This window comes from Balearica regulorum, chromosome 11 (genome assembly GCF_011004875.1).
Source record: "Balearica regulorum gibbericeps isolate bBalReg1 chromosome 11, bBalReg1.pri, whole genome shotgun sequence".
Classification (NCBI taxonomy): Eukaryota; Metazoa; Chordata; class Aves; order Gruiformes; family Gruidae; genus Balearica; species Balearica regulorum.
The window spans coordinates 390,167-411,309 of NC_046194.1; the positions used below are offsets into that span (position 1 = coordinate 390,167).

The 21,143-nt window shown below is 47.6% G+C and overlaps 1 protein-coding gene across 6 annotated transcripts in view; it reads left to right on the forward strand.

Annotated features, from left to right (window-relative positions):
• Nucleotides 1-21,143, forward strand: part of HEPH (hephaestin) — a 28,485-nt gene that overhangs the window by 1,988 nt on the left and 5,354 nt on the right. For 5 of the 6 annotated variants that reach the window (XM_075762955.1, XM_075762956.1, XM_075762960.1 and 2 more), the window contains exons 2-20: nt 1,351-1,547; nt 3,719-3,963; nt 4,673-4,885; nt 5,465-5,644; nt 6,068-6,322; nt 6,922-7,090; nt 8,314-8,453; nt 9,989-10,120; nt 10,729-10,940; nt 12,612-12,762; nt 12,852-13,064; nt 13,879-14,089; nt 14,356-14,495; nt 15,393-15,524; nt 16,492-16,598; nt 17,362-17,587; nt 19,056-19,195; nt 19,537-19,699; nt 20,835-20,867. In XM_075762955.1, coding sequence (XP_075619070.1) covers nt 1,384-1,547; nt 3,719-3,963; nt 4,673-4,885; nt 5,465-5,644; nt 6,068-6,322; nt 6,922-7,090; nt 8,314-8,453; nt 9,989-10,120; nt 10,729-10,940; nt 12,612-12,762; nt 12,852-13,064; nt 13,879-14,089; nt 14,356-14,495; nt 15,393-15,524; nt 16,492-16,598; nt 17,362-17,587; nt 19,056-19,195; nt 19,537-19,699; nt 20,835-20,867 — 3,226 coding nt within the window. In that variant the 5' untranslated portion in view covers nt 1,351-1,383. Of the gene's footprint in view, nt 1-833; nt 968-1,350; nt 1,548-3,718; nt 3,964-4,672; nt 4,886-5,464; nt 5,645-6,067; nt 6,323-6,921; nt 7,091-8,313; nt 8,454-9,988; nt 10,121-10,728; nt 10,941-12,611; nt 12,763-12,851; nt 13,065-13,878; nt 14,090-14,355; nt 14,496-15,392; nt 15,525-16,491; nt 16,599-17,361; nt 17,588-19,055; nt 19,196-19,536; nt 19,700-20,834; nt 20,868-21,143 lie in introns of those variants that run through there. The other variant, XM_075762957.1, reaches the window with a different exon arrangement.

Below are 21,143 nucleotides of genomic sequence, written 5' to 3' on the forward strand. Positions count from 1 at the left end.
TAGCTGAAAGCTTACAGCATATCCAGCTTTGCTGCAAATAAACCTGATATATTCATGTGGCTATTCCCAAAGAGAGGGGAGAATGAATAATGACAATGTCTTTATAAAAAAAACACCTTTCTGTGTTTGGCATGGTGTTGTGTCACCATCCCCTTCTTTTTGCAGTTAAAGAAAACTGATGCCTTTAAGCTTTCTTGCTAGGTCACATTTTACCAGTTCTCTGGCTTTCTGTTTCTCTCTGCGTCTCAAGAGCTGGATGTGTATTTTAGATGACAGTTTGATTATTGGTTACATCTGGCTTTGTTAATTATATCACTGCATGAGATCCTTCTTAAGTATTTTCATGTGGGCTTTTATGTAGTTTGTCATCCATTTTAACCCTAAGTTATTTTCTCATCCTTTGGTTTAATTCTGCTGTCCCATATTGCATCAGATAGTTCTTTGAATTTGTATTCACAAAATTGTATTTTGATGACTTCAGACAATTTCTGCAACTTGCCCTAGACCTCTTCACAGAGTATATCTGGTGCTTATTCACACTGAGCCTGGTGTTGACTGCAAGTTTTAGGAGTAAGCTCCTTCCTTTGTGATCACGGGGAAAATATTTGATGGAACTAGAGTAAGCAAAAAGCCTTGTGCAGCCAGTTTGAGATGCACTCCCTGGATTACAGAGAACCGCTCTTTAAGAGCAATCTTTAAAGAAGTTAAACTTTAAAATTACTTCACAGTGACTAAATCGTACTTCCTTGGGCAGATTAGTAGAATAGAAAGATCTTGGCAACGGTTTAAAACGTAAAGATAATTGCTTGGGGTTATTTCCCTGAGCTTTGTCTGTGGTCCTGTAAGAAGATTTGGGGCATCAGCGGTGATGAAAAACCAGTTGCTGGAATTTCCAGTGCACGTGGCGCTTTCTGCTCAGGACCCTGCTGCCCGGCGAAGGCGGTTACACAGCGTGGAGGATTTACAGGTGCCTTTTCTGCTGACGTAGTGCTCGCTCTGAATCTGTTTGTCTCCTGCTGTGTGAAAGCTTACTGAATTAGCAGTATTTTCTCAACACTGTGGAACAAAGCATTTGGAAGAGAACTACAGACACACAAGAATGTTAATCAAACTGTTACAAGAGAAGCTTTTTTGGTGTCGGGGACTGATTAGCAAGGCATAATCTCTATCTGCCTCGTGCGTTAATTTTGTTATGGGAGCGACCTCCTTCCTGGATGTTTGAATAATGATCCCAACAGGGCTTCTACCTGATTTCTTCATACCCTCTCCAACCATGTCCAGTACCTTCAAACCATGTGCTTGTATTCTGCTTCTGTTTCATTACCTTTGTTTTTCTCTTCTCCCAAATAGGTGTAACCTCCAAAAGAGCCTTCACTCCGGGCTATGATGGGATTGTTTTGGTTGTTGCTGCTTTACATCCACATGCTATCACCCACGTTTGCTGGAGGTGTCACCCGAGTTTATTACCTGGGGATACGCGAGGTGAACTGGAACTATGCTCCAACAGGAAAGAACATACTTGCGAACCAAGATATTGCACATAACCTGTATGTTTAGTTCTATAAGAATTTAGTCTGGTACTGGCTTAAATTAGTAATTTTATGAGTAATTACATGCAAGTATTCTGGGACATCTAAGCAAGCAAGCGAGACGATCTGATAGATGTCTGATCTTTATGAGCTTAATGGTTGACTTTTTTATCGTAAGAGCATATAAACTGTATCAGTGGGAAAACGAATGCTCAGTTTAATGGAGCATCCGGTGCCCGTACGCTGGAGGGAAGTACAACCACTCTGTCATACAACAGATTGGGCAATGCTCTGCCCTGGGGTTGCACTTTCCTTAGTTCCAGCTGGTGCTCAGCTTTTGTATCCTGAAGCGTAATGACTTTTCACCCTGATGTAAATGACTTCGCAGAGCCGGCTTGTTTTCCTTTAAATGGAATTTCAAGCCTTAGAATTAATGGAACTTCCTGCATAAAATTTTAGGGGGTTTTTGAAAAATGTTTTTGTTGCAAAAGTAAGTCTTGAAACTGCGATAATTACTTTGAGTCACTGCAAAAAGAGGGTTTGGTTTCAGTGTTCAAAACGCCAAACTTCCCCCCCCACCCCACCCTGTAGCTTTCCACACCTTTTTAAACTTTTTTACTTTCCTGTGCCCTCCTTTCTATGGCAAATAACCTGTATTTCTTGACCTGGTCTGTCATTTAGCCCTCCGTAATAAATAACATTTGGGTTTATACGTATCTTTCAGAAACAGCACAGCAGGAATAGGAGGGGTTCACAGAAACCGTCAAGGTCTGTCAGTTTAGTGTAGAAAAGTCTGTTGTCTGGAGATGCTGAATAGACTTAAATTAGTTCTCGGAAAAGGAAACCCCCCCAAAATTCAGGATTAATAAAGATATTATCTCTGACTCCTGCAGAGATAACGAATGCTGTGGGCTTTGTTTGCTTTCTTTCATAATACATGAACAGAAGGAAATGAAATTCAAGGCAATTAAACTTAAAAGCAATTTAAAAACTGTTCTGTCACTGCAAACAATTAGCTAACAGGACTTATTTGTACAATGATTGCAGAAACCAAATTGCTAGCAATAAGAAAAGGATGTGATATTGATATGAATGATAGAGGTAGTAAAATGCTTGAAGAATTATTTTTTTGTTGGGAAGAAATGGACTATGTGGGGGGGGGGGGGGAAGGGGCAGATCTGCAGAAAGAAGTATGAATTATCTATGAACTCTTTGCTAATAGTGGCTGCAGGGATGACTTTGCAAAGGGACGAGCTCTAGATTGTGTAGCTAGAGCCCAGCCCTTCACAGCCTCAACTGTTCATCTTCTGGAGGTACATGTTGGAGTTTGCCTGTATTTCAGGGCTGCTTCTGGTACCGCAGGGTGACTAAGACGGGGGTGTGGAATAACCTCAGTTCTCATTTAGGCCAGTCCCAATAATGCCTGGACCATGATTCATCTCTTATCTACTAAGAAACAGCCATAAAGAGCAAATACACTCATGAGCTGAACTTTAGTACCTGTGTGAGGTTTTAGCTCTGGAGGCTGGCTACGTGCTGGGTACATACCTGCCTCACTTCTCTGCCATTCTGAGTAATTCAGAATCTGTTCAGTAGAAATTAATGTTTTAGACTGAATTTTGGCCAGAGAGCTCAGGAGATTTCTCCCCCACCCCCCCTTGTGATTTAGCTGCCAGGAAGGCATTGAGGTGAGTTTCTAAAAGCCCAGTGAAGTTGAAGCAGGCATGAGAAGGGCTCTGGTCTTCCCTGCGCCACCCACATGTGGTTGTCGTAGAAGCACCACCCTTCCCGTTCCTCGTTTGCACTTTGTGTCCGTTCGTGAGGAGCTGGGGACGAGGCCGTGGCCGTGCGTGGCGGCAGGCGTCTGACCGTCCTGGTGGCTCTGGTCCCAGGCTCACCAAGCTGTTAACGTGCCGATGTCCCCCGTCGTTTCACGCGCACAGAAAGCAGACCGGTCTAACGGCCAGCGCTGCCTGTTTCTCAAGCCGGCCATTAGCCGTGTCGCAGCAGTCAGAGGTGTGGGAGGGGGAGGGTCGCAGGTGGCGTAGAGCGCAGGTGTCCTCTGTAATGCCAAAGCTTTCGGGCTTTCCTAGGAAATCTGCATGTCATAGTCATTCTGCTGTGTTATCGACTAGCTGTTTTATACAATGTGTGACTCACGGTGCCTCTCCCTTTTCTGAATTTAACAGCAAGGCCTCAACATTCCTCCAGCCTGGCAAAGACAGGGTGGGAAGCACGTACAAGAAATCTGTCTATAAGCAATACACAGACTCCACGTACACCGCTGAGATTCCCAAACCTGGCTGGCTGGGGTTCCTCGGGCCCGTCATCCGAGCGGAAGTGGGGGATACCATTAAAGTACACCTAAAAAATTTTGCTAGTCGACCATATACAATCCATCCTCACGGTGTTTTCTACGAAAAGGACTCTGAAGGTAAATGAGCCACTGCCATGAAGGAGACAGATTTTCCTCACTTAGGAGTATGCACCGAGGAGAGATGTCTGTAAGGCGCAGGCTGGGTCACCCAAAGCTATGTTGCTGGAAAGCAACTGCACTTAGGTGTTCAGCGAAGCCACCTGATGCTGGGTTAGCAGGTTCATGGGTCTGGGAGTAGTTTCCTGACCTGGGCATTACAGTACACAGCCCAGATTTCTTGATTTTAGAAGAACCTCCAAAGCTTGCTAGTGGGAGAGTGGTGCGGAAGGAAAAGTTACATTCGTTATTTGAAGTGCTGTAGCGTAAGAGCCATGGGTGCGATGAGCTTGAGGGAGTTCACGAGAATGGTGCCGTGTGAGACCAAAGAGCTGCTGTTTGAAGCAGCCCTAGGGATTGTAGAGAGGCCGACTGTGGCACGCTGCAGAGCTGAAGGCAGAGTAGCAACAGGCAGAATGGGAATCATCTTTGACTGCTGACCCGTTTACTGGGCAAGTTGCCTTACAGTGGCTCTGTGCCTCAGTTTCTCTTTGAGAGAATGATGATTAAACACTATTTTGGCCTTGGGATGGTGAGTTGCACTTTGAAATCTGCTACCCAAGTATATACGTGCAGCTCTCTGCTGAGCGAGAGTGGCTCAATGTAAGGTTACATGTATGGACATCTCTGCTCTTCTTGAATGGATGTTGTGATTGCTCAATTGTTCTAGGATCCCTGTATCCCGATATGTCCCCCCAGGATCAGAAGAAGGATGATGCTGTTTTCCCAGGAGGGAATTACACCTATACTTGGACTGTCCCTGAAGATCACAGTCCAACTGCTGACGACCCAAACTGCTTGACCTGGATCTACCACTCTCATATTGATGCGCCAAAGGACATTGCATCTGGATTAATTGGGCCATTGCTTACATGCAAAAAAGGTAAAATCTCCAAGAGAAAGCAGCTGAGGGCTGTAGTTTCATACTGTGAAGATTTTTTTGATGACTTGAACAAAGACAGGATGAGAAGATACTCCAGTGGGCAGCTCCCAGCTTCATGGGAAAATGCAGTGTGACTGGAGAAGACAGTGTGCGTGTTCTAGCTGGGTTCTGCTCACTACGGTGTCTTTCTCTTAGTGGCAGGGCAGGTGAGCTTGTAAGCCTGTTGATCTGAGAGAGCTGTTTGAATCCATGTTAAAAGCAGAAATCTTGTCCAAGGCCTAGTTTGTGTATTAAAAAAAGTGGGCCCTGTTTGGTTTCAGCAGGAGTAAGAACGCTGAAGGTGTCGCAGTTCAGCCATGCAGTGGCAGAGCTGCCTGGGCGCGAGAGACGTGCTGGCGGGGATATATTCAAAGCGAGTGAGATTGCTAGAACTGTGATGAGCTGTGCTGGGATGGTGGGGAAAGCCTCTGTCTCTAATTTGCGTGATACAGAGTTACTCCTCTGTTGGTGTTTTAATCCCTTGACTGATGTCTGCTTTTCTGCATGGGTGGTATGCATTCATCTTTCCTTTCACCCTAGGAATACTGACTGGCGGTTCTCAAAGACGCCAGGATGTGGATGTCGATTTCTTTCTCATGTTCAGCGTGGTGGATGAGAACCTAAGCTGGTACCTGGATGAGAACATAGTGTCGTTCTGCACAGATCCGGGCTCTGTAGACAAAGATGATGAGGAATTCAAAGAGAGCAACAAAATGCATGGTCAGTGTCACCTTTGTGAAGCCACTGACCTTGCCCGTGCACTCCAGGGGTGTCAGTGCGCTGGTATCTTGAAATGCACTTTCCGCTGTTGTATGCCAGGGTGCGGGTAGAGGAGAAAGGAGACAGCAAGCTCTGAGATCATGTGCTAAGCAAACAATAACACAGGGACGGTGCAACAACTCCAGAAAAAAAGTGTTATTTTGATTTAATCTTTGACTTGAGTGAGCTGCTGTTAGTTGTTTGGAGACTTTGAATACACTTCATGTTAGGAATGACTTGTGGAGCTGGGCTTCCCAGAACGAGAGGGGGAGGATGAGTCCTGGTTAGGTCCGTCCTCCAAACGTGTCTGTATTGTGACCTGCAGGCAGGAGCTCTGACGGCCCCTTTTCTAATGTCTGATTTTTGACTTGTTTGGTTTTGCAGCTATTAATGGTTACGTGTTTGGGAACCTCCCTGAGGTGACGATGTGTGCTGGGGATTACGTTTCATGGCACCTCTTCGGGATGGGCAATGAAATTGATGTTCATACAGCCTACTTCCACGGAGAAACGCTCAATATTCGAGGCCACAGAACAGATGTGGCCAGCCTCTTCCCAGCCACTTTTGTTACAGCAGACATGATCCCCAGTAACCCTGGGAAATGGCTGCTGAGCTGTCAGATCAATGATCACATACAAGGTAAGGCAGAGGACCTTGGGCTATGTCCTGCGCTCTGCGGCCTTCCTTTTTTCTCCTAGCGTGGTTCTGTGATGTACAGTGCGGTGTAGGGGACAGTGCCCTCCTTGGGAGGCTTTCGCGCTAGAAATGTCTGTAGGTGAATGGGGTGATTCCTTGTCCCGTATAAATTGGGATGGATTGATTATTAATGTGCAGGCCAGACTTACTGGAGATGATTTATACCACTGTACGATGTTCCACGTTGATCAGTGGTGAAGACAGTAAGTTTGGTGCAGCTGAAAGCTAAGATGAGGCAGTGCCTTAAGAGCTCTAGCCCCTATAAGAGGCACTTGCATGGTACATCTGAGGATGGCAGAAGGCTCTGTTCACCCTCTGACCATGCTTCCATAGCATCCGATATCAAAGGTAAGAAGCTCTGCTCACGCAAAAAATGTCTTGCTGGTGGGAACCACCTAGTCACCTTCTCCCAGCCACGTGCCTTTTGGGGCAACAGGGGAGGAATGGCCAGTTGGTGGTAGGGAGGTGGGATTGTGTTCATTGCCCGGTCAAACTGGCTGAGAGGGGTTAAGGACGCGTGTCCTCCACCATGTCTTGGACAGCTGGGATGGCAGCACTCTACGAGGTCAGGCACTGTTCTCAGCAAGCTCCAGCATCCACCCTGGAAGGGAGAGTTCGGAAATACTACATAGCTGCAAAGGAAGTGCAGTGGGACTACGGACCTTCAGGGCGCGACCAAAGCAGTGGGAAACAGCTGAGTGAGGCAGGCAGGTAAGCGAGCGGCTGATGGGCTAGGGCAGCGCATGGAGGTCACTGGTCTGTGTCGGGGAGGCTGCTCAGGAGAACGTGGAATTTCTTTCTTATCAAAATACGTGCCTGCGATTCACGTGGAATACATTTCCTGGGAAGGCAGATGACCCCATCTGGAAGTGTAGGCTGCTGTAGCTAGACTGTACCGAGAGCAGTACTCGGTACCTCAGAGACTTCACCTGGAAGCATGCTATTTCATAGCCTGACCCACAGATGCCAAGAGTCCCCGCTTATGTCGGGCATGGGCTGCCACATTTGTCTCTGGGCTTCATTTCTGCTTGCTGTGCCTGGCCTGGGAACAGATCCGTATATTTGAGGAACTATTAAGAAAGCACATCTTGCTGCAGACACAGGGTGGCAGAGCTAGCCTGCAGATACGCTGCAGTGTAGCCTTGCTGCAGCAAGCAATTTCTAGGAAATCAGATGCAGTGACCCTGATGAGAGCCTTCCATCCCACGTGTCAGATGGCTGTGATAGCAGTTGGTGAGTGGTTTCCCGTTGAGACTTTGGCTAACTGAAACAAAGACATTCCTCCCCCTCCATTCCCTTCCCTGGGAAGCTGTTGGAGAGATACACCTCTTTCACATGGAGAAGTAGAAATGTGAAGCGGTTAATGATTTATCCAAAGCCACGCAGCAACTCTCTTGCAGACCTTAGAACTGAAAGCTCCTTAGACCTGTGAGCTGACCTTGTAGCTAAGCTGCCTGTCCTGCAAGGCATGTTGTCTGTCTGTGCTTGGAGAGGGTGGTGGCAGAGGAAATAAATCTCTCTTTACAGCTGCTGTGGTGTTTTTTGTTTTTTTTTCCCCTGTTATGATTGCAGTTGTCCCCTAGGCTGTGTCCTGGCCTCTGAAGAACTCTGTTTTAGCACTGGCTTTTTATTTACTGCACTACAGTTTTGTTCGCTGCCCTCTTCTGCACGTCTTGTGTAGAGATGCTGTTCAGACCTGTGCCATCAAACCTGGCTGCTTCAGCTGGGAGAGGGCTGCGTGCCAGAGGTGCTCCCTGAACCGCGGGTAGATGAGTCTGTAGGACAAAAAGGCTTCACAGAGACAATCGGTGCTTGTTCCAGGTCTGAAGAGCTGCAGATGCTGCAGGCACTGCCAGAGGGACCCGGGGAGGGAGCAGGAGAACAACAGGACTGGTTTTTGTAGAAATGACCTGACATTTGTTTTTTGCATTTAGCCCTGCAGAGCAGTTTTTCAAGCGCAGCCCCTACCGAATTGGAGGAGTCTATTGGAAGGCGAAGTATGTGGAATATACTGATGAGAGCTTCCGTGAGGAAAAGCAGCCATCAGAAGAAGAGAAACACCTTGGGATACTCGGTAGGAATCATCCAGCAACACAAATCCTCTCTCAGCACCAGTGGAACGATGCTGATGTCGGGAGTAGCAGTGGGCTGCAGCTGCCCTCTCGTTTCGTGGTGCAGTGAGTGGCACGGAGGAGGGGTTTCACAGCAGCTACACCTAAGAGCGAGGGGAACAGACCTAGGATGTGGAATGGCAGAATAGATGGAATTGCTTTTCTGCCAGGCAGTCTTCAGAGGTTAGTAGTAAGGGCTGAGGGGCACAGTGTGGTCGTTGTAACTAGAGCTTAAAGAGGTCACAGTAATAGCCTCCGGTTACGTGTTTCTGACCGAGCGTCTCCAAGGCGTGCTGCAAACCCCGCTTCCTGAGACCTTCCTCTCCCAAGTGGGTGCTCTCTGTTATAGCCAGGTAACAGTGAGGGTGGTGAAGGTGAGAGAAGAAAACAGGGAGTCTGCGGAGGCAAATGAATTCCACGTGAAGGCTGCGATCTACATGGTAGAAGCACATAGGTGTGGTCCAGCTTCCTGCATCAGCAGCGACTAATAATCTGATGACACCAGAAATTAGCAATGGCGATTGCAGCAGAGGCCACGGAAGGACAGAGCACATGGAGTAACGTACAGACTGGGAGGAGGGAAGGGGATAGTGGAGAGAGGCAAAAAAGACGTATAAGCAGCTGAATAAAAGTGAAATGGTGGAGTTATGTGTAGGAGAGATGCAGCGTAACTGTCAGGAGCTGACAGCATCTCGCTAGGCCTTGGGAACCAGGGAAGAAAGAGGGTTAGCGTTACCAGCAACAGCCACGTGCCTATAGAAAGACAAGTGACCGAGGGAAAACTTGGATATGACTTTGTAGAAAGAAATTACAGGTATTTTTTTACTGGTAAACTAAAACCACTGAAGGATTAGTTGATGAAAATCCCTGGTCAGGTAAAGAAGCAGCATCCATGGGGGGAGTTATGTGAACTCATTTGAACTGACTAAAGCAGGCTTGATGAAGTGGTTGGGATGTCTAGAAGAGACACGGGGCCGGGATGGACCGAGCCCCAGAACAGGGAGTTGCTAAACGTGATGTGGTGCGGTGTGGACAACCCACACCACACGAGCATGCACCGGTGGCTCACGCTGCCTCTTCCTGCCCTAAAATACAGGCAGCTGTGCTCTGGGGAAGGCTGGGTGGTCAGTTGTTAGCACTGTCGCTTTTCTTCGTGGGGCTGTTGGGCACACCAGCTGTGGGCACCCCGCAGTTCCTCACTCTGCAGCTGGCTCCTGCTGCCCCCCATGGGCTTTCCCAAAGTCCCGTGTGCTCACCAGGTGCTGTGGGTAGCTTATCCAGGTTGTCCTGTGATGAAGAATTCAGATAATTCTTGTCAGCCCCGTGCTCCTGCTGTCAGGGCTGAACGGTCTTAGGTGGTGCCGACACCTGGGGTCGTCCACCTTTCTTCTGCATCTTCTGCTCCCCTCAGCCTGGGTTGAAAGGTGGCCCTGGCTGCTTCGGTTTGCCTGGTCATGTGGGGAGTTGCTCTGCTGACATGTTCTCTCTATTTATGTAGGTCCCGTGATCAAAGCTGAAGTTGGAGACACCATTCTGGTGACGTTTGTTAACAAAGCCTCCTGGCCTTTCAGCATCCAGCCTCACGGCGTGTCCTATGGGAAGGCGTGGGAAGGGATGTACTACCATGATGGTTCGTGGCTCCCTTTTCTTGAGTAATTCAATGTTAATGCTGGTGGTGGAGCTCTGCAGCCCGTACCTCCTCTGTGTCAGCGCGTTTCTGCAGCCAGGAAGGACTGGATGTCCTACTGGGTGGAATCCAGCCTGGTCCTCTGAGCCTGCCCGAGGCCTTGCTGGACGACACTTTCCACTGAACTGGTGCCCAGGGAGGGTACTGGAGGGAGTACAGTTCCAGAGGTGCTATTTTTCAGATGAAAATTGCAAACCAGAGCTCAGGCCATTTCTAGCTGTTCCAGACCCCACGAGCAGAGGAACGTACCCAGTGCGCTCCAGCTTAGATAACCACATGCTTCCAGCAGTCATCTCCCCAGACGCAGCTGCGTCCGCTTCGTTACTTCCCGTCACCATGCCCGTGTGTGCCATGGCACCAGGGGGAATTTGCACAGTCCTGAGGGCACCTCCCTGCGAGCCTTATGAACTCGTCCACGTCACACCTCGGAGATGCCGGGTATTTTAGTGACGTGGCTGAAGTAAAGCCCAGAGTGAATGTAGCTGGTGAGGAGACGTAACCAAGATCGTACTGGGACCTTGGGAATAACCATGCCGATCTCTGTTTTAAAGGTCTGTCCCAGAATGGGATTTCTGTTGCGCCGTTGCACAACTTTACGTACCGCTGGACTGTGCCGAAGCACGTTGGGCCCACGTCCAGCGACCCTCCCTGCCTCACCTGGATGTACAGCTCGGCTGTGAATCCCATCAAAGACCCCAGTTCAGGCTTGGTAGGGCCTCTGGTCATCTGCAAGCCAGGCACTTTGGATGACAACAACAAACAGGTAAAAGGGGTTTTCCCTGCCGTGCTCTTACCAGGTTGTTTTCTTGCAGAGAATGGAAGCGTCAGCAAAACATTAAGGAACGTAATGAAAACAAGCATACAACAGTATGAGTCCAGCAGAGTCGGATCCAAGCCACGAGGCATGTTAATGTCGGGACGGCGGGTCCCAGGCCTCGTGGAGGAATTGCTAGCCTTCTGGGTGCCCAGGGGCTGCCCTTGGAATGGTTTCTGAGCTCTGCTTTAAAACTCGTAGACAAACTTGGCTGAACAACTGTACTTTGGATGTGACTATAGGTAGCGTTTGTCCTACGGCTTGCAGAGCAGCCTGGTTTGAGGCATGTGGAATATTCATTACAGTCTCAGAAACATTGAAAAGACATTTTCACTTACAAGTGGTTTGCTTGAGTGATACAATACTCTGAGGTTTGGGTGATCCTCATTTCTTCTGCAAGATCAGTTCATTTTCAAGCAGACCTGACTTACAAAAAAGCATGTGAAAATTCACATGTCAGTCTTTCTGCTCTTGATGAAAGAGAGCTGAAATCTGAGGGGTGACCAGAGCTTCCTCTTGGAGTCTCTCTCAGGGATAATGTACTCATGGCAGTAAGTCTAGAGAAGGCAGTAAATTAACGTACCAGGGAAATGCAAGGCAGATTAGCAGAGCCTTACTCTGAAAAACAGTAGTCGGCAGAAAAACAACCTCGTGCCGTCCTGCCTACCCTGGGTGTAGATCAGGGAGTGTCTGCCCGGCTGGAGAAGAGCTGCCACGAGAGCCTCCCGGAGGAGTTCGCTTCCTGTGCTTTCAGCAGTGGCACGAGGCGCCCAAATTAGGAAGAGATCAGCGTGTTACACAGGGTGGAAATGGGAATCTGCTGAGCAGAGAGGGTCGTGAATGTGTACAGCCCGCTGTGTGAGGGAGCTGTGATAATGATGAAACTTTTGCGGGTGTTGAAAGGGTGTAAACGAAACAGACTGACTTGTTTGGAAAGGTAGGATGGGAGAAAATCACCTGGGGCAGCAATTCTGGCTCCACAGTCTTAGGCAGCCCTTTAATGAATGTTTAATTGGGACCGGTGCACGGCCACTCCTCATGCACCCGACTGGGAATCGCTTAGCCATCTCTGCAGGGTGTCTTCCTGGGGAAGCTGATGTCGGAATGAGAATGTGGACAACACTGGGGATGTTCTTTTATTGGGGGAACACACCATGCTTTGGAATGTGTTTCTTAGGAGAATGAAGATTTTCAAGGATTTAGGGTAAGAAAAAAAAAAAAATCCCCGGTCCAGGCTTGTGGTTAGGAGAAAGGAGGGGTGGAACGCCGTCATCGGCCTGCCTTGTGGGCTGGGCTCTGATCTCGGCTCTGATTTGGACAGGCGGTGAAACCTACACCTAAACACAGGAATGGTGGGGGAAGGCAGCAATGACTTCATGTCCGTGGCTGAATTTTGATCGCTTTACTCATGTGAAATGTCACAGAAAATCCAGAAGTGGTGCCTCTTGTGGAATAGAAGAGGAATATTCAACATGAGTAAAGGGATGGAGCCCTGGCTGCCAGTGAGCCCAGTTTTAAGATAAAGGGGAACATGAGAGCCAGGCAAAACAGCTTTAACTGTAAGGATAGTTAATCGGTGCATTCTAAAAATTAACAGCCATCATTATGATTCTGCCTTAGAAAGGGATCGACAAAGAATTTTACCTTCTCTTCAGCGTGTTTGACGAGAACCTCAGCTGGTATTTAAATGCAAACATAAAGTACTATTTGAGGATGGAAGAGACTTCTGTGGAACAGGATGATGGCTTCAAGGAGTCAAACAGGATGCATGGTATGGCCTGATGCTGTTCTGCATGCAGCACAAAATTAATCTCTTGGCTGATGCCTACTGCAGAGAGTTAATTGTTTTCCCCTTTGCAGCCATCAATGGACTTATGTTTGGTAACTTGCCCGGGCTGAATGTGTGTGAAGGAGACAACGTGTCCTGGCATCTTCTGGGCTTGGGCAGCGAAGCAGATGTACATGGAGCTGTGTTTCAGGGAAACACGCTGCAGATGAATGGGATGCGGAGAGATTCAACCAATTTGTTCCCCCACACGTTTGCTACTGCCTTCATGCAACCTGATAACAACGGTAAGTGCCTGCACATCTGACTTAGCAGCAGGAAAAGTCTCCCGTTGTAGTATTTGCCCCTGATTCTGTAGCACAGTGTAAACTCTTAGGTGTTACAGGGTGAGCTGTGCTTTAGATCCTGTTTGGTCCCATTTATGAGGCCACAGCTCCTGTCTTTGCGTCTGATTCTGGAGAACAGCAGGAGATACAGGATCTTGTCCCATATTGTCCCAGACTGATTCTCTAGGCTGACGCTTCCTGTTAAATATTTGTAGTAACAGCCCTGATGGACACTGCTGCCTGTGACCCATAGAAGCATGCAAACATGTCGTTCAGAATAAAGTAGCAGGGAGTTGCCAGCACTTGGCTCCCGTGTCTGTGGCTTGTGGAGAGTCATGTTTATGACAGACCCCAGTCTTCCCAGTTTGCAGGACAGGCACACAATACTGCGTCTCCCTCACGTGATGTGATGGCCCCAGCTGCTGGTTTGTCTCCTCCCCTTTGGCATTTGCAGGCTAGATCTTGTACTTAACCAGTGTCTCAGCAGCGGTAGCAGTTATGTCACTGTATTGGTTTCTTCACATCTAATAAGCTGGTTATTGTGTAAGAAAGCCCTCTGAGATGATTTGTGTGTAGGACTTTGTGCCATTCCTGCTTGGTTTCTCTAACAACCCCTTTTAATCTCGGCCCGTGGCAACCAAGCTCCCTAAACAAACACACAGATACAACACCACGCATACCGATGTCGGCCACGTCACAAACTCTGCATGGGAAGCAGCTGTTTCCTGGGATCTTTAAAAGTGGCTGATTTCCTTGTTTGTGCTGCCTCCCTCAGGGATTTTTGAGATCTACTGCCAGACGAGCAATCATTATCAGGCTGGGATGAGGGAGCGCTACTCCGTTTCCAAGTGTGGAAGAAGGGATCCTGCTCCTGCCCCGCAGTACAGAGGGGTGCGGACACATTACATCATGGCAGAGGAGGTGGTGTGGGACTACGCGCCTGACCGAAGCTGGGAGAGGGAACGGCACAACCATTCTACAGAGAGGTAGAGCCCTTCTGGGGAAGCCTTTGGCAAAGTTTCTCAGTAGACCTTGGCAAAGCCCGTTCAGGTATCTCGGCCATCTTGTGCCACGGCGTGTGTGCCACTGCTGGTGGTGCTGCTGAGGGGAGCCGCGGCCCCCTGCGTCACTGCACCCGCCTCCGCGGTCAAAGCAGTGGGAAACCCACTCAACTGTGAACCCCCTGCCACAAAGTACCTGTTTATTCCTCGTGAGCTGTTCGGTATCTCAGCACTCATTCTGCATTTCTCAGCTACGCCGATATATTTTTGAGCAACGAGAACGGACTGCTCGGCTCCAGGTACAAGAAAGCAGTTTACAGGGAGTACACTGATGGGACTTTCCAGACCCCCAAGGCCAGGATGAATGGTGACGAACACCTAGGGATACTAGGTAAGGAGACGTGCGGAGGGTACATCTTTCACTCACGCAGCAATGAGACTTGGACTCTAGAGCCTCAGTGGCTAAGGGCTGCAGTCTGAAGGCCTCCTAGGTGTTTAGGCATCTGCTATTCAGACTGTCTCCTATCCAGGTCTGCCAGCCTTGGAGACAGCAGTAAAGAGGGTCCTGAATGCAGTTTGTAGCAGAGAAGGCTGGGTTCTCCTGCCTGCCTTTGCACCAGCTTTCTCTCATGTCTTAGGCAAGGCATTTTTCACGCCTGCATTTCTCTGACTGTAGAGCAGAAATAACTGCTGACTTCCAGAGACCGGTCTGAGAGATGTAGGTGAAAGTCTGTAGCTGCGAGAGAAATGCTTTTGGGGCAAAAGCAGGCAGGCCTTGGGAAGTGGAGGAGCACATTACAATGGCCGGTGGAAGTCTGTGGAGAGACAGCTCTGTGATGAACCCGGGACTGTAAGTGCCGGAGCAGCAAGGCTGAGGCAGCATGTGCCGTTCCAAATAGGCTGCAGGTCTGATGTGTGACACTGTCAGGCCAAATTGAATATTGCCACGTTTTTTTTGAAACCAGCAGCAACACATGATCAAGATGTTGTGAAATTTAACATAGCAGTGTTCAGAAATCCAGCCTTAGTTGTACTGGGCACAATTAAAATGCATAACAACCTTCATTCCCCTCATTGTGAAAATCACAGTCCGGTTTTCTAAGACTTACTTGAATTACTCCAGTTCTCTTTTTTGGGAGGTAGAGAGAAGGTAGAGAAGAGGGAGGGGAACATTATAAATATTATAAGGGAATATCTCTGGGGAGGTGATGAGAGAGAGGTGGGAATATCCTCAGGAGATACGTTGACAGTTTTTGCTAGTCTCAGAGTACGTTCTTCCTATCTCAAGGTCCTTTCCTGTGGGCGGAAGTGGGAGATATTCTCAACATCGTGTTTAAGAACAATGCCACGCGACCCTACTCTATTCATGCTCACGGGGTGCTGGAAAGGGAGACGGGACAGCCGCAAGTAGCAAACCCTGGTAAGTCACTGTGGTCTCAAGTCATGTTCCCGTGTGGGCCTACGAAGGTAACTTTAGCCTACAGCTAGGCTGGTTTCCTTGAGTAGGCTTAGATGTACTTCCTTTCTCATGGTAGAGAACTGGAACTGAACGCTAACTGGTCCTTCACGTTCACCCCGTTGTGATATCATTTGTGTGGGAGAGGCAGCCTGCGGAGTTCGTGTTCTGCTCTGACTTCTAGGATAAGCGTAGCACAAACTCTTCTGTCTGCACCCATGTCTCACCGCTGAGTGTGGCCTGTCTGTAGGAAGGAGAAAGGTGATGGGCAGTTCACAGCTCACTCAGTCCTTGGTAGCCCTGGGCTGATGGCCCATGATGGGGGAAGCCTGCCCCTTCGGGACCTATACTTCTTGTGATGGGCACAGTAGTATGAAAATAGTATGAAATGGGAGAAGTGCACAACTGCTTGCCAGGACGCTGAATGAAATCACCAATTTGTTTCATGGTCCAGATGTCAATTTGTGTAATTTTTGGTCCCCTTCAACTTACACAGACTGTCCAAGCAACAAACAGGTTTTTAGTTGGGCCCCATCTTTCTGAAATGTATTGCTAGTATGCGAAATAGTGACTTTAAAAACTAATTTGAATGACCATCATAAATATACTTCAAAGAAAGGAAAGATCATTTCAAGCTCCATCTGTAGTGGAGAGGTGGAATTTCCTTGGTCAGGTCTAGTCTCAAAGGTGGCGGATGAGAGTTGTGCTGATACCAGAGAGCATGTGCACCCTGTGACCCTCTGTTCTGCCCGTGAGATGGGAGCTTCCATCCTGCTTTTCAGTGTTTGGGGAAGGAATGCGCAATGTCTGACAAAATCAGAATTGAATTTGGAGACAGGATCTTTGTTTTTTGTTTTGCTCTGCGTGCTGCTCAGCAAACCGGCGAGTGGGTGTATCACGCTGATGTTAATGGCGCTTCTCTGTCCCTCAGGCGACATTGTGACATATCGATGGGAAGTTCCCGAGAGATCTGGTCCAGGGCCAAATGATTCAGCCTGTGTTCCTTGGATCTACTACTCCATGGTGGACCCAGTAAAGGTAAAATGGAAGTTAGAAACAGAAAAGCCCAGATAGACAAATTTTTCACCCCCTTTGGGGAAAAGAAAACTGTGAGCTGGATACAAATTAGGGATTGACCCAGCTGAGAGATAGAACAACCACCTGGTGACATGTCCAGCGTTCTCCTGGGAGAGGAAATCCTCCAACTTTGTCCTGATGTTTGTCCCTTTTTTTTTCCCCTAACACAAACCTTCATAAAATGATTCCACTGTCTCCTTGACACTAACCTTCCTTCAGTTATTTGCAAGATGTGAGAACATCTCCCAGTCAGTCATGGTTTCTATTGGTGAGAGCCATAGGGCTAATCTGGAAAGGGAGAAATTGTCCAAAATTAGGCCCCATGGATAAAGCAGGAAGATTTGAGCATTGCTAGGATTAATTGTCATAGCACTGATTTCACTGGGAAACAACCTGGAGGATCCTATAATAAACCATCACATTCAACCTGGAGATCATTGCCTTTTTATCTCAAGTTGCAGATGCTTTTGCAGTCAGAGTGGAGAATATTTTGATACCATTCGTATTTATGACTTTTGGATTTGCATTTGTAAGAGCACGTATAGTCTCTGTTCTTATGCTTTGGTAGCTGATGTTCACCAATGAGAGTACTTACACAGCAGCACCGTTTAAGTGGGGTGATGCAGGGAACAGACGATATGGTTGCTGAAAGGCAAAGAACTGTGCACAAAAGAGAGGGTGAGAAGATCCTTGCCTCAGAGGTTTTCTCCTTTGTTCTGATTAGGATATGTACAGCGGTCTGATCGGACCCCTGAAGATCTGCCGGAGAGGGGCACTGCAGTCTGATGGGATCAGGAAGGATGTAAAGAGGGAGTTTGCTCTGCTGTTCCTGGTTTTTGATGAAAATGAGTCCTGGTACTTGGAGGAGAATGTGAAACATTACAGTAAGGGAAATCACAAGGAGATCGACCTGCTGGATGACAAATTTGTGGAAAGCAACAAAATGCACGGTAATGCCTGTTAGGCACCTGAGTGCCCATTACTGTCTGTGCAAGGTTGATGTTGACTCTGCAATCTCTTAGTCAGCCACCCAAACCCCAAGAGCCTGACTCCTAGTGAATGCCCTCGTCCTTGTCTGTTGTCAGACAGAGTTAAACTGTTTGTTATTCTCAGTACTGCAGCACCTATATGGCACAAATCTTTGATCTATAGTGAAGGCTACTCGTTATGGCTGTCCTTGTCAGGAGGAATAGCAAGATACGGGCCAGAGAGGTGAATCTCTGATGTGTCCAAGTGACTCGGGACAGGAAATAATTTCACATTTGATTTTAACTTGTCAGACTGATTTCGTTCTGTTTGTCTCAGGACTGTTAGAATATGTTAGACTTCAAATTAATTGACCAAGCTATGTGGCTGCAATACATGGCTCAGTTGTTTTAGCCGATTACCAAAAAGCTATTTCTACCATAGTAGGATGAACACATTTTTCTAAATTAACATGTTATTTATGACAGTTTCCATATTATATCTGGATCTATCTAAAGTACTCTCAGCAAAACAAGTCTTTTGGCGGTTGTGGAGATAGTCATAGTGAAAAGTTGCATTATGTACCATCATTACTACTGTTTTTGTACAGGTGATAAAAGAATCTCAATTGTTACAATTGTTAATGCAATATTACAGCTAGCAAAACCAACTCACTGAAGTTGAATGCTTGTTTTGGGCTACAGAAGGTACCTGTGGCAGATCTGGGAGTGAAACACCAGTGTTCCTGTCCTCAGATCATGTCTCTTTCCATCTTATTCCCTTTGTTGCCATCTGAGCATGAAAGTTTCCATGTGTGCCATCGCATTCAGCTCACTGTTCACTCACTGTTTCAGTCCCTTTCCTGCGTTTGCAGTCAAAGCAATATTCCTTCTTGCTGTGCTAACTATGAAATAAAGTCCTGCCATGTAGCAATTTTACAAACGATCAGCATGTAATGTGTACAGCCAGCATGAGACACAGAATGGCAGGCTTGCCTGTTGGGAGGATTTATGTTTTCATTGTTCAGCAAGTAAATTGTTCAGAGGTTTGTGTGTCTACAGATATATACGTATTTCCCTAGCGCTGGGCTAAGAAGGCCTTTTTTACACATCTTGACTTCTAGATACAGCCGCCTCTGCTGGCTCACTGCAGGTTTTCAGCAAGAGGTAGTTTTTGAGATTTATTTGAGCTGAGCTACAGCATGGCCTTGGATGCAAGTCACTTTGCTTTTCCTGTCTGTTAACAGAGGGGATAAGTAGTTGATCTGGAGAGAGACCGCCAAACTTTGCGGGGACTGTCGTATGGAAGACACTAACTGCTGATGCGCTGGTTGCTATGTGAGCTTTGTAGCATCTAACTTGCCGTGCATGTTCTTCCTCTGAGATGGTTCAGCATCTTTGCCATTTCAATAACAGCCTTTTCTTCTCTCTCTGTACGTTATTTACTGCACAGCCGTCAATGGGAGGCTCTATGCGAACTTGCCTGGACTGACCATGTTCCAGGGTGAGTGGGTGAACTGGTACCTGCTGGGAATGGGTCAGGAGATTGATGTCCACACAGTCCATTTTCATGCTGAGACCTTCATATACAAGGTAAGAATATCCTGATGATGATAAAGCAGAGACTGACCACCGACATCATCACTTTTGCGTTACTCCGATGGACTTGAACTTCCCGAATGACTTCACAGCAACTTCACCCAACTAGGAAAGGGATGTGATTTTACACATCCAAATCTGACTCACTGAGCATCCTCATTGTGCTGATGTGCCTAGCTAACCCTTCTTAGGATTAGACTTTACCAGACTGCATTTGCTTTCCCAGCTACAGCCCTGGAGCTGCTCTTTGAAATCTTTTTGAGCTTTTAAAAACTAGTAGCACTGAAAAGATGTGCAGAGCACTACACACTAACAGCCTCCCTTCCCTTTGACAGAATGGCAAAAGCTACAGAGCAGATGTTGTGGATCTGTTCCCTGGGACCTTTGAAATGGTGGAGATGTTGGTTGGGAACCCTGGGACATGGCTGCTTCACTGTCATGTGTCTGATCATATTCATGCTGGTATGGAGATCCTCTTCCAAGTCCTGCCCAGATCAGGTAGGGAGTTATCACTGATTGTTACTGTAAAACATGTCAGCACTTTCTACTACTGCTGCTAAATTCTGAGTGTTTGCATCATGCTTAGAACTCTTTTATGTACCATAAACAGCCAGTTAATTGAGCAGATAATTACTTAAGTACTATTAATTTAAGATGTTCCCTTTGAATATGGTAATACCTGCAGCTGGAATCAATAACAGAATGGTTTCTGGGGTTTACATTGCCTATATTGTTATTGTGAGTTTTATTTTAGCTTGTGTCTGAGAAGCAATGTTCAGCCATCACCTAGTAATTGTTCTTACTAAGAATATTACCTCTGATCTAAATGCACATCCTAATGTTTCCCCGTGAAATGAGAAGCTTTGGAAAGTGGGTGACACTCTGTAGTGGGTTTGGCTGCGATGGGGTTAATTTTCTTCATAGTAGCCCATACAGTGCCGTGTTTCAGATTGTTACCAGAACAGAATTGATAACACACCGATGTTTTAGCTGTTGCTGAACGGTGCTTTGCACAGCGTCAAGGTCTTCTGTTTCTCACTCAGTAGGTTGGGGTGGGCAAGAGGCAGGGAAGGGACACAGCAGGGACAGCTGACCCAAATTGACCAAGGGATGTTCCATGCCGTGTAATATCATGCTCAGCAATAAAAACAGGGGTGAGTCTTTCCAAAGTAGCTGTTGCTCAGGGACTGGCTGGGCATCGGTGTGCTGGTGGTGAGTGATTGCTTTTGCATCACGTGGGGTTTTTTTCTTCCCCTTCACTTAAGTTGTCTTTATCTCAAACCACGAGGTTTTTTCCTCACTCTTACCCTTCCGATTCCCTCTCCCATCCTGCTGGGGGGTGAGTGAGTGGCCCTGCCAGCCGGGGTCAGCCCACCACACAGACTTTGATCACGCCTTGCTTTCCAAGGCCATAACGGGCTGTGTGGCGGGAGTGGGTCTGCCTTTGAAGGAGGTAATACAAAAACACTCTTGGTGTGATGCCGAGAGGGAAAACACTGATGGGAGAAGAGAAAACCTGCAAGCCCTGGAAGACTGTACTGCTTCTGGATCTGGTCCTTGCCAAACGTGCCGTGTTCTGGACCTCTACCTGTTCAGCCCAATACTTTCTCACCCTCTTGTTGTTTCTTTTCAGAGCCGGCGCTTGAAGTTGTAAACTACAGTCCAGGTACAGTGTGTGTTGCACTAACTACTGTGTGTGTGCAAGGCGGAGGAGGAGGAAGGGAGATCTCTGATCAGTGCAGAGATATAGGTCTGTAGGAGGAGAAGGGAGGAGCACCAACACCGCTTACAGCCTCTCCTCTGTCTGGCGGAGGCCTGGCTGCTGCTGGATGACAGGGAGGGTTCCAGGCTGGGTTGTTTATCTGTCCTCCGAGTGTCTGTGCTCTCGTGATAAAAATAAGGCTTGTTAGGCTTGTTCGACCATGTTAGGTGAAAAAGTTTA